The 12,045-nt window shown below is 36.4% G+C and overlaps 3 protein-coding genes across 6 annotated transcripts; 2 read left to right on the top strand and 1 right to left on the bottom strand.

Annotated features, from left to right (window-relative positions):
* LOC104770579 lies at positions 934-7,189 on the top strand. 4 transcript variants are annotated; one of them, XM_010495029.1, is made up of 17 exons: positions 934-1,258; positions 1,339-1,673; positions 1,781-2,024; positions 2,162-2,427; positions 2,878-3,042; positions 3,142-3,278; positions 3,347-3,881; positions 4,000-4,091; positions 4,394-4,456; positions 4,536-4,624; positions 4,710-4,775; positions 4,865-5,494; positions 5,597-5,662; positions 5,787-5,857; positions 5,936-5,993; positions 6,082-6,337; positions 6,525-7,189. In XM_010495029.1, the coding sequence occupies exons 2-17, from the start codon at positions 1,399-1,401 to the stop codon at positions 6,971-6,973; spliced, it is 3,462 nt and encodes a 1,153-aa protein (XP_010493331.1). In that variant the 5' UTR covers positions 934-1,258; positions 1,339-1,398; the 3' UTR covers positions 6,974-7,189. The 4 variants fall into 4 exon arrangements, with proteins under 4 accessions (XP_010493331.1, XP_010493330.1, XP_010493332.1 ...); XM_010495028.1 differs by having other exon boundaries at positions 3,139-3,278; positions 3,350-3,881; XM_010495030.1 differs by having other exon boundaries at positions 3,139-3,278; positions 6,531-7,189.
* Positions 7,743-9,379, top strand: LOC104770578 (60S ribosomal protein L10a-3). Its single transcript, XM_010495026.2, has 6 exons — positions 7,743-7,837; positions 7,931-7,964; positions 8,222-8,444; positions 8,541-8,706; positions 8,822-9,027; positions 9,114-9,379. The coding sequence occupies exons 2-6, from the start codon at positions 7,960-7,962 to the stop codon at positions 9,165-9,167; spliced, it is 654 nt and encodes a 217-aa protein (XP_010493328.1). The 5' UTR covers positions 7,743-7,837; positions 7,931-7,959; the 3' UTR covers positions 9,168-9,379.
* Positions 9,679-10,756, bottom strand: LOC104770577. Its single transcript, XM_010495025.2, has 2 exons — positions 10,525-10,756; positions 9,679-10,325 (listed from the first exon to the last, which is right to left on the bottom strand). The coding sequence occupies exons 1-2, from the start codon at positions 10,658-10,660 to the stop codon at positions 9,943-9,945; spliced, it is 519 nt and encodes a 172-aa protein (XP_010493327.1). The 5' UTR covers positions 10,661-10,756; the 3' UTR covers positions 9,679-9,942.

Below are 12,045 nucleotides of genomic sequence, written 5' to 3'. Positions count from 1 at the left end.
TACACAATATAGTTAGTTCGTGTTTAACACTTCATCTGCTTTAATCAAAGTCTACCATCTACATTTACCAAACTGAAATTTGAGTGAATTCTTCTAATGAGAAAACGTTTTGATTTCTTTCACCCTAAAATTACCAAGAATATAGTTGTCGGACTTTTCGTATAAATAATTAACAGATGTAAACTTAAAAATAAATCATTTTTTTGTATTGGTAGCATAATTAAGGGGTGATGAAAAATCAACCATTAATTTGGTTACCAGTCGGATGAACGGTTAAGAAGAACGCAAATGAATGAGTAGTTGGAATAAGACCGTTATATCTTCAATTGAAACGGTTATAACCGTTCAAAAATACGTGTATTTACAACCGTTTGGTTGAAAATTTATAATTATTTAATATATAATTTTATAAAATATTTGATTATTTATTTTATCTTCTTAAATGAGTTTTAGAATATTTAATTTTAAATTTTAAGTTGTTATTTGTATTATTTAACTATTTGTTGCTAATCGTAGCTATTATTTGACCGTTATTTTCGAACTCATCCATTTTTTTCCCACCATTTGTAACGAACTTCTCTTTAACCATTTTTCAATAACCATTAAATGTTTCGAATCGTTTCGTTTAAACGATATTATCAATCCGAACTCCATGTCTAAACAAACAGAAGTGAATCTCCTATATACAAAAGAAATCACAAATCTAGCTCCATATAAATATCACAAACCATATAAAAAACTTTGATATTCCTTTTTAATAAAAAGAGTTAAGACAACAACACAGTAGAAATTAGAAACATCATAAAATGACACCACTCTGGTCAAAGCCGTGTGAAACTGAGACGAGAGAGAGAGAGTGGTGATGACGTCATCGATCTTTATACATAAATGTTATTAAATGGCCAATAAGCAAAGAGAGCTGACCAAAAGGGATTTTTTTTTCTTTCTCTCTCTTTTCTTTTTCCCTCTCCTCTGATCTTCCCCCACAACAACAACAACAAAGCAAAGCTTGACTTCGTTGAAACTCTTACATAGCTTTGGTCTTTTTTTGTCTGAAAATTACGCTTCGGGATTCTCGGAGCTTCGATATAGCTCTCAAGTTCCCCCGTGTCTTTTTTTCTTTAATTTTGGGTTCTTCTCCGCGATTCTAGGGTTTTGCAATTTCTCGTCGGGGAAATCGAATTCGACGGCGGTGTTGTAGAATTTTAGGGTTTTCGGGGCTGCTCGTATTGATTATGCCTTGGGCTTAGATACAAAGGTACGAATTTTTCACCGATTCTTCAGAATTGGGTTTCTTCAGAATTGGATTGAAGAATAACTCTATTTTTCTGGTTGCAGGTTTTGAGTTGCTGGTTAGTGTGTGTGTGAAGCAAGGAAGTAGACCAAGAGGGCACAATAATGCTAGGTTCTGGTAACAATTTGAGCAGGGGTACCATAGGATTGTCATCTGATACCCCAAATTTGTCTCAAGTCTTGGCATTGGAACCGATTAGATTAGGTAATCAAAGCTATACTCGTTCAGGAGAGCTTAGAAGGGTTCTTGGTGTTCCTAGTAGGGCTTCATCAGAGGATACTTCTTTTGGGATGTCTCATCCCAGACCTTCTCCACCTGTAGCAACTGAAGAGCTCAAGCATTTTAAAGAAAGTGTGCTTGATACTTCCAGAGAAGCTGGGTATGTATTTTCTTGCCTTGTAAACATTTATTTGTTGTGAACATTGACTAATATTAGAATTTGGCTTAGGACTTATTGCTTCCCTTAAACCTTGGTTTTTCTTGTAGGGATCTAGCGAAGAAACTAAGTGAATCCATATTCAAGTTGGACAAATACGCAGAGACATTAAGTTCAAAGAAACGACGGCGGAATGATATACCACCCGGTGAGAGAATGGAGGCAGCAAACTTTGATAAGGTCAGGAACCAGGTTCCAAGAACACAAGACAGTATGGTGGCTCAAAGATCCGAGGAAAGGAAAAAGATGCTTGGATTAAACAAGCGTCCTCGTACCACCGTCGCTGATTTGCGGGTTTGTATCTAAAACTTAATTTAGATCTATAGGCTGCTTATTAGTTATTAGTTGCTATATAATCGATTAGTGTGTTCCACAAGCATTTCTCTCACGTCACTGTTTGTTTAATGGTGTCTGTCTGTTATTGCTTTCAGGGAGATAGTAGAATGTCTGCCCTTGCAAGGCAGCAGGTTATTGAAAAAGGATCTGATTCACCTCCAAGTGTTTCTGGAGAACCAGTGCGAATAGAAGAGAAGATACGCAGATTACCTGTTGGTGGTGAAGGGTGGGAGACAAGAATGAAAAGGAAACGGTCTGTTGCTACTCTAGGAAACAGAATTATGAATCCTGATCAACGTGTCATGCAGCCAAAGCCAACAACTGACTCTAAGTTGCGTTCCTGTGACACTCAAAATTTCAGGTGTGCATTAATGATTAGTAAACCTGTCAGTTATCCCTGTTGGTTAGCTAAAGTACAACGTAAAGGAATCTGGACATATAACACTGAACATTGTGTGAGGGTGTTATTTACTTATTTTATAGTCCAAGGGCCATAAGTGGACCTAAAAGAAAAGAATGTTTCGTTTGTTTACTGGTTGTTGTTGCATGACATGATGTTCTAGTGGGGATCATACTCTTTTTTCTAACTGAGCTATTTAAGTTACTGTCTGAGATTTCAAGTTTCTCATTTAAACTGGATTTCATCTTGAATTTGCTTCGGTAGATCTTACTTTAGCATAATGATTTTATTATGCTTGATGCTGTGGAAATTTCATGCAACATGCATTTGTATTTATGTAGTTTTCTGGATTGATCCCTCTCGCATAATGTTACTTCTTAACGAAAACATAATGTGGCCAATTTGTTGCAGATCGAAATCTTCACCCGGGGTGAGTGGGATTAACAGACTTGATACTTCATTTGAGCCAGACAGTCCAGGTATGGTTGCATTATCCAGGAATGAGTTGGAAACTGTTTCCATTGCAAGGGATCGTTCAGTACTTGCTGAGCAGAGGCTAGCCAAAGGAAACAATAAGTGAGTAGATACCTCACGCTTTATGTTCTAGATTTTGCTTCTATATAATAGCATATTGCTCACGTGACTTATAAATGCATTGTTGTGCATATCCAGAAGAAACTTATTGGATGATAGCCCCACAAACAGCTCTACTGCAATATTGAAAGCAAAGGTTTCTAGGGCTCCAAGAACAGCAGCCGTTATTGGTGTTGATTCTTCATCCAAAGCTGATTCCCCATCCGGTGTATTACAAGGTTAGTGTTGTTGTCTAAATACAGTATTTGTAATGTTTATGGGAATAAGCTAACGCTTCCATTTCCAGCAGGTTCATCTACACATGCAATGGCTCAATGGGTTGGCCAGAGACCGCATAAGAATTCTCGAACAAGGAGAACAAATGTTATTTCACCTGTAATAAAGCATGCTGAAAGCAAGATCTCAGCTCAAGGTTTTGCAACATCTGATTTTAGTCCTAGAGCATCCCCTGGAACCACCCCGTCACTCTCAGTTGTTGATAGTAGCCCTTTAAAAATGAAAAGGGATTTGAGGAATGCTTCATCGCCATATGGGCTATCTGAAAGTGAGGACTCAGGAGCTGGAGACAACAAAACCAGAGAGCGTGCTTTTGCGAGTGGTGACTTGTTCACAACTCCTAAATCAGGGTCGCTATTACTTCCGACAAGGAAGAATAAGATTCAAAGCAGTCACAAAGGAGGTGGTGCATGGAAGCAAGGAAAGAGCGAAAGTGTTTCCTCGTTGACAACTCCTGGCTTTCATCCTATCATGGTTAAGTCGGAGAATTTACCAGTAGAGAAGCCTCTTCACAACATCAAGATTGCTTCAGATAAGAATAGAAGGTAATTTATACCTAATTCAGTTATTTTCTTACCCCTTCTACTTTCAAAATATTATATTGTATATAAATCTTAAATTCGCAAGACCAATTGTTCTAACCTTCTTTCTCTCTCTGGACAGCAAATATGGGCGTCCACCTGCGAAAAAGGTTAAAGACCGTAAGCCTTCTACTCGGCTTGCCTCAAATGCCAATACTCCTTCAGATATTACAGGTAGTTATTTATATTTTTGCATTTCGAGTTCCAATCTTTATCACGGTTATTGGATAGTATTACCAAACTATGTTCTGGTTCTACTTATATCCTGAACGCGACTTACCTTGAATATATGAGGTTTGGTAACTTTTAGTTCTTGCTCAGTTATTTTGATTTGATGTATTTAATTTCTATCAGGATAGTGGTGGTAGTTGGATGTAACCTCTTCATGCTAGCTGTATAATTATCTGAAGAGCACCTCGTGCTTCTGATGGTGTCAGTTCCTAAGCATGAATTCAATTGGTTTTTTGGCTTTTCAGGTGAATCTGATGATGATCGTGAAGATATTTTTGCAGCAGCCAATTCGGCACGGAAGGCAGCAAGTATTCATCCGTCCCTGTGTCATGTCTTTCAAGTTTTATTGCCACAAATGTCCTTCTAACTAGAAATATCTTTTTGTAGATCTTGCTTGTTCTGGTAAGTTTTGGAAGAAGATGGACCACATCTTTGCTGCCGTCAATGCAGACGACATGCAAAACATGAAGGATCAGGTAATAATCGAGATATAGTACATCATATTTGACTTCTCTCTAGGATGCCAACTCTTTATTAACTTTTAATTATCCAAAAAACCAGCTGAATTTTGCTGTTGAACTCGATGAATCACTGTCAGAGGCAATCTTAGAAGGTTATAACATCTTGGTAAGTTGCAAACTTCTGCAGCAATGTCTTGTTTAATAGTCTCATTTTATAATCTGAATGTGGCATGAATGAAAGAGATTTTTTTTCAGGGTTTTAAAGTGCCCAAAGCACTGCATCGCCCTGGTGAGGGAATTGTTAACTATTCAGGTCCAACCTCATCGTGTGTATCTGGTCTTTCATTTGAGAGATTGGACATGAGAAAATTGAACGAGAGCACTCCGTTGTATAAGAGGGTACTTTCTGCCTTAATTGAGGAAGATGATGGAGAAGAAGTTGTACAATTCAATGGAGGGAAGAACCTGTCTCTTCATTACGCTAGTGATGATTCTCACTGTGGTTCATGTACCTATATTGACACCGAGTTCAGAGAGAGAGACAGAATGGAATTTGAAGTAGAGTCAAGTGGGGATTTTCAGACCCCTAAGAGTTGTTTGTTTGACAGATTTTCCAGTGAGAGGAGTGTTGTGTCTAATCCTTTCAGAAATGGTAGCATGTCTATATCGGTCCATAGCAATGAACAGTGGATTGGGGACGATGATCTTTCACATTCAGACGCTGCACTTGGCAATGAGACATATTCAAATAATCTGGGCCAATTGCAAGCTAGGGAAGTGAACATTCCCAGCTTCCCAGTATCTGACACCCAGTATCAACTTATGTCTTTGGATGAGCGACTTCTTCTGGAACTACAGAGCATTGGTGTGTTTCCTGAGGCAATGGTAAGTTTTGTCTCCAGTCATTTAAACTGTCAAGAACTTGAGCTAAAGATAAAAACGTGTTACTCTTCTTGTTTACTTAATTCCATTTTTCTTTTATCACAGCCTGATCTGGCTGAAGAAACTATGAGCACTGATGTTATGGAGTTAAAGGAAGGCATTTATCAGCAGGTAAACGCAAAGCAAATATCTCATTTGTTACTAGGAAGAGGTTTTTTGTCTGATCCTCATAAAAATTTCGTCCTTGACGCATAGTAACCTTTCTCATATTCCATTTTTTTTTTACCAATACTAGATCCGAAACAAGAAGAAAAAGCTGGAGAAGCTAAATATTACCATCCAGAAGGGGAAAGATGTTGAGAAAAGGTTGGCTTTGGCTTTTTCAGATTCATTATCTTTCAAGTTAAAAAGTTATCTTTATTAAGATTTAAGGATTACGTGCAGGAAAATTGAGCATCTTGCTATGGACCATCTGGTGGAAACAGCGCACAAGAAAAGAATGGTAAGAACCAACATTCATTTGGATGAAATGATTGTGGGATGAGATATATATATGGGGTTCTTAATTATTGATGTTACTCTGGAAACAGGCATGCCGTGGAAATAAAGCAGCGAAAGTCAACAAGGTCTCAAGACAAGTAGCACTGTCATTCATCAGGCGGACAGTTGCTAGGTGTCGTAAGTTCGAAGAAACTGGGCTTAGCTGTTTTGCTGATCCTGCACTTCAAGACATCTTGTTTAGTTCTCCCAGCAACGATGCAAAATCAGCAGAAAATGGTGGCTCTGGAACAGCCAGTAACACGCTCAATGAACCTTCTAATCATCAGGCTGAGGCCAAGGGTTCAGGTACACAAAATCTGAACTTTAGATGTTGGTTCCGTAATTGATTTTTCAATAGTTTCTTCTGCTATGGCACATTCAAATGAAATTTTATTAGATACTAAACGTCAAGTCGCTTGATGAAATAGTTAGTTAGTGGTTACACTTTAAACCTTTTTGTTGGAAAATCTGATGAGGAATTTGGATTTTGTAGGTGCAGTGTCTAGTACAAAGAGGAGGGAAGCATTGATAGATGATGTAATCGGATGCGCTTCATCCAAAGTCACAACGAGCATAGACAGCGCGGTTCTTAGTGGAGGAGGGGCTCAAGGTAAGAGAGAAGATGGTTTCAGGAACAAGAACAAACCGAAACCCAAAGAAAAGAACAACAACAACAACAATGAAAACCAATCAAGATCGACAACAACATCAAGTCACCCAACAGGTCCAGCAAACAGAGGCACCTCGAACCGAGGAGGTACCTCTGGAGACGGTGCAGTTGATGAAGAAGCTCCCATCGATTTCTCAAAATTAGCGTTCAATGATCTGGAAGAGATAGACGACCAGGCAGATATTGGAAGCTGGTTTGAGGGTCTTCAGGATATTGATACAGCAGGGCTTGATGAGGTTCCTATGGATGATCTCTCATTTATGTTTGGATGAGGGAAAGGAGAAAAAGAAACACATATGACAGAAGAGATTGGTCTGACCCCATAGTCTGACCCCATACACCCAAAAGTATTCATTTCTAATGATTTATGTTTCTAATTTTTTGTATATAAAGATTAGTAGTGAATAGTTTATGATTGTCTGCCTTTTTAGGCCGAGTATTGTTTGAACTATGATTTAAAATTATATATAATATATGTAATTTTCATCTTCAAAGTGTCCCATACATTGTTGCTTTGGAATATACATATCACTGAAAACACCCACAAAATTGTCATGTGAAGTGAGCCATTGGCTTCTGAAATCTACTTGCAAAATGTGGTGCGGTCCAGTGTGTTGCTATGCTGTTATTTTTTGGGAGATATCCTTCAGTGGTAAAAACTATCTGTAGTTGATATGCGGTAATTTTGTGGTTGTTGTTGACATCATTAGTATGCATGATAAACAAAAAGTGATCTAATCCGCAAACTGTTTTGTTTGCCCCATTCACCACAACCATTCGAAAACATTACACTTTTATGATCTGCATTTGAACCACGCATCAACCATCCAAATTACATTTAAGGGCAGCTGCGGTTCACAAATTGTTTATGTAAAAAAACTGAGTTGAGTTTGGTGGAGTGTTGAAAAATCTTATCGAAGGCTAGGGTATTTTATTTGCTGTCGTTCGAAATCGAGAGAATGCAATAATCTCCCTAAATGGGCCTCGTTAATGGGCTTTTAATGCGAAGAAACTGGGCTTGAATGAGCAAAAATAATTAGGGCTAATGTTTATCTCCTCTCTGGTCTCATATAAGTTACAGAGGATTGCTTCACTCGCCGTTCTTTCTTTCTCTGTTTCCGATCTTCCCCACACAGGTTGGTTCATCATCTTCTTTAATTGTTCTGAGACTTCTTTGTACGTTTTCTCGACAACACTATTAACTATTCTTTTTGTTTTCTGATTTTCAGGAAGCAGATTTGTTTGAGGAAGTGTCAAAATGAGGTTCGTATGCTCAAATCAACGTTATGTGTTTCTTCTAGTTGTAATCATTCATATGTTATCAAATGATTAATTGGGTTTGTTGATTTAGATTGTAAACATATTTATCTAATCATATAGATAGGCTTAGGTGAATAAAAATTGAATCTTTAGAAGTGTTAGGGTGTTGATCTCTATGTAACTTATCTTGTCATTTTGGGTTTATAGAAGGTTAAAGATTTGATTTTTTTTTTTTTTTGTTTTTGTGAATGGTGGTGTAGTAAGCTTCAGAGTGAAGCGGTGAGAGAGGCGATATCTGCTATTATCACTCACTGTAAGGAGACAAAGCCACGAAAGTTCACTGAGACTATTGAGCTCCAGATTGGTCTTAAGAACTATGACCCTCAAAAGGACAAGAGGTTTAGCGGATCTGTCAAGTTGCCTCACATTCCTAGGCCAAAGATGAAGATTTGTATGCTCGGAGATGCTCAGCACGTCGAAGAGGTAAACAAAAAGTTGCTGTCTTTTTCATTTAATACATTGTCTTCTTTGGAAATGTTATGGTTGGTAGTATAATTTAGGGTTGGGGTTTTTATGTAGGCTGAGAAGATTGGGTTGGATTCTATGGATGTTGAAGCTCTTAAGAAGTTGAACAAGAACAAGAAACTTGTTAAGAAGCTTGCTAAGAAGTACCATGCTTTCCTTGCTTCTGAATCTGTCATTAAGCAGATTCCTCGTCTTCTTGGTCCTGGTCTCAACAAGGCAGGCATGTCTCTAACCAACCTTCCATTTCTCGCATCATATTCGTTATATATGTTTTGATCTTCATAAATCGTCATGATTATCCCATTAAATGTTGACTCTTTTGAACAACAAAACAGGAAAGTTCCCTACTCTTGTTAGCCACCAAGAGTCCTTGGAAGCCAAGGTGAATGAGACAAAGGCAACAGTGAAGTTCCAGCTCAAGAAGGTTCTTTGTATGGGAGTTGCTGTCGGGAATCTTTCCATGGAAGAGAAGCAGATCTTTCAGAATGTTCAGATGAGTGTCAACTTCCTTGTTTCTCTCTTGAAGAAAAACTGGCAAAACGTTAGTAACAACACCCTCTCCAATTACTTCTTTTTTGATTCACTTCTCTGTTTCTAAACGAATTGTTCTTTGAATGCTGTCTGCAGGTGAGGTGCTTGTACTTGAAGAGTACAATGAGTCCACCAAACAGGGTTTTCTAAGTTTTTTTTCTTATTACAAAGTTTCTCTAAGGTATCATCATCATCACACTTTGAGGAAATTTGATTTTCTTTTTCTGTCATGAACCTTCTTCATCTTGGGTTTAAATTTCAGAATCCTGACTTTATAGGATCAAGATTTTGTTTAAAGACAATTTTGTTTTTATTGTTGCTTATTATTATTAGTGGACTCCATTTAAAGTACTCTTTAAGTTTTGAGCAATCTTTGTTTACCAATGTTCGAGTCTGTCTTTTAGTCATTCCAACGTTTCTCAGTTCAACGCAATTGTGATTCTATAAAAACCATACTCGACTCCATACTAAAGGTGCAAGTGCAACTAAATTAAATCCAATTCTATTTTGGTATTTCGAATTCTTGCTTTTGTGTTAAAACACGATTAATCAATTTCTGTTGTGTTATTCTTCTCTTTTCATTAATCAGTTCAAACTATTTTTTTTAGTTATTCTTCTCTTTATTTTAGTTGCACAATTACCACTACGTATAAGCATAGAATATCACAACAAAACGTATTAGTATATCGTTGGATTAACCCAACCTTCTTATTACAAACTCGTTACAAAAGCAACTGATTAAAACTACAAGAAGCAACATTTTCTTAACACATAAAACATACTTTATATCTTCACTAGACAAAATCATTTAATTTGCTAACTTTTTGTCTTTGCTGGCTTTAATTCGTAAATGAGATTCACGTAAACAACAAAACATAGGTTTAAATATGTCTTTAGAGTACTTAAAATGTAACACTTGATTGAATCATGGGATACCAATGATTGGTAAGAAGGGAAAGAAGCTGGCAGGTGGAAATCCGAAACCTCCTGCCCCCGGAAAGTTAACAGTCTTCGAATCTCCGATCATATTTCCAAGATTATCTTCGGTTGGTTTGGGGCAAGAAAGAGAGAAGGCAAGTGGGTTTGAGGTTGTTAAAACTTTGGAATCGTGTTTAGACATGACCAGTTCAGAGACCATGCTGTGTTTGTGAGCATAGAGTTGCTCAGGACCTCCCAAGAGCTTTGCAAGACAATTGATGGAGCCCTTCTTTTCGGCCGCGGGAAGCACTGACCGAAAAGATCCGTCTGAAGCCGCCATCGCGGTTATCTGTTTCTTCTCTCCGTTGCACTTTATTAGAACCTTAATACCTGAAAATAATCAAATACAATACAAATGGTCTAGGTATCAAGAAACTTATAGTGTAGATATCAACTCTCGTCACCCCTTTTGACTAAAAGTTACGTAAGAATGTGATGACTGATGAATGGTGTAAGTGATTTGCATAAGTTAGAAACTTGGATGACACACACTAAAATCCAAGTGATTCAACTAGTTAAAAGAGTAGACCTGAGAAGTCGAAATTCCGGTGACAGTCAAGGCAAGAGACCTTGCCGCTGACAAGTGAAGAAGCCGAGAGCTCCAAGTTGGAGAAGACAGCTAAAGTAAAAAGGAAGGATGCTGCAAAAGTTGCTTGATTCGCCATTTCGATGAACCTTAAATTACAACAAATAGCTTATGGATTTGATGGCTTTAGATATCTTGAATGAGAATATGGGGAACGTATGTAACGTTTATATAAAAGAAATAGTTATTAAAGGAACCAAATTGCGTTGATATTTGGTGGTTGGCCCTTTACACACATAGATAACGTACTATTGCACATCTTCTATATTAGCGGCTCTTAAATTCATCCACCTCTTCATATATTGCACCTGCAAATTTTTATTCAGCCTAACATTTTGTTAGATTTAAATAATTTATATACGAACACCACATGTCTAGTACAACTGACTCACGGCGAGACACTAGTATATCTTGTTACACAAAACACCATTAATTTTGTACGTTTAAGTGTCACATTTAAGTTTCTTCAATATAGATGAATCATTAAAGTTCCTTCCAAATGTCAGTAAGGATTTTAGTTTTGTTTTTTCTTAATACATAGTCTTATACAGATCTTATTCCTCCATATATCATTCAAGAGTTTAGATTCTAACTCTCTTCTCAAGTAGGAGTTTAATTAGACCAAAACCTCGAAACCAAATAGAAATAAAGGAAAACATCTATCAAATATTATATATGCAAGCTTTTCTGAATTGTATCGTATCTTAGATAACCTGGACTGGATCATATACTCTCTCGAACATTTTATTCATGCAAACAAAGAGAGTGTCGATCAATCATTTAGTGACCACAAAAAAAAAAAACATTTATGTCATGTTTAAACAATTTCTTGCGGGTCTATTAATCCATAAACTTTTTTTTTTGAATAAAATCCACATACTTATTATACTACTAGGATTTAACCTGCGGTACTCCACGGGACAATATTTTAAATTTTAAATTTTAAAATTTATATTATATTTATTTGTTATTTATTATTGTTTTATTAATTTTAAAAATATAAAATTTTACAGGTATTTGATATAAGTATTCAAAGTATATGATTTTTGTAGTGTTTTCAAGATTTTAACCCGTGTGGTATATGTATAGTCTAATAATACATTTATCTCCTGGTACACATCCAAAAGTGTTTAAAAAAAAACAATTTCACTTAACTCCCTATATGGGATTAATGCCAACCCGTCTCACTAAAATCAAAATAAGTTTTTGAGTAAAAAATAATCAAAATAGTTTTTTTATCAAGTTTAATTATGTTAATTGTTTTACCAAATTAACATATTTTTATAGTTTATAATTTTTCCATGTCAATATATATAGTTTATGATAATTAATAGAATTTTAATTTTTTTGGTAATTCCTCAAAAAAATAAAAAATAAACCAAATTATATGGGATTTTCAACGTATTTAATGTGATATTTTATACTTGGATTTTCGGTTTAGGAAATTTATTAATATTAATAAAA

This window comes from Camelina sativa, chromosome 20 (genome assembly GCF_000633955.1).
Source record: "Camelina sativa cultivar DH55 chromosome 20, Cs, whole genome shotgun sequence".
NCBI classification, from domain to species: domain Eukaryota; kingdom Viridiplantae; phylum Streptophyta; class Magnoliopsida; order Brassicales; family Brassicaceae; genus Camelina; species Camelina sativa.
This window is presented reverse-complemented; position numbering and strand designations above follow the sequence as displayed.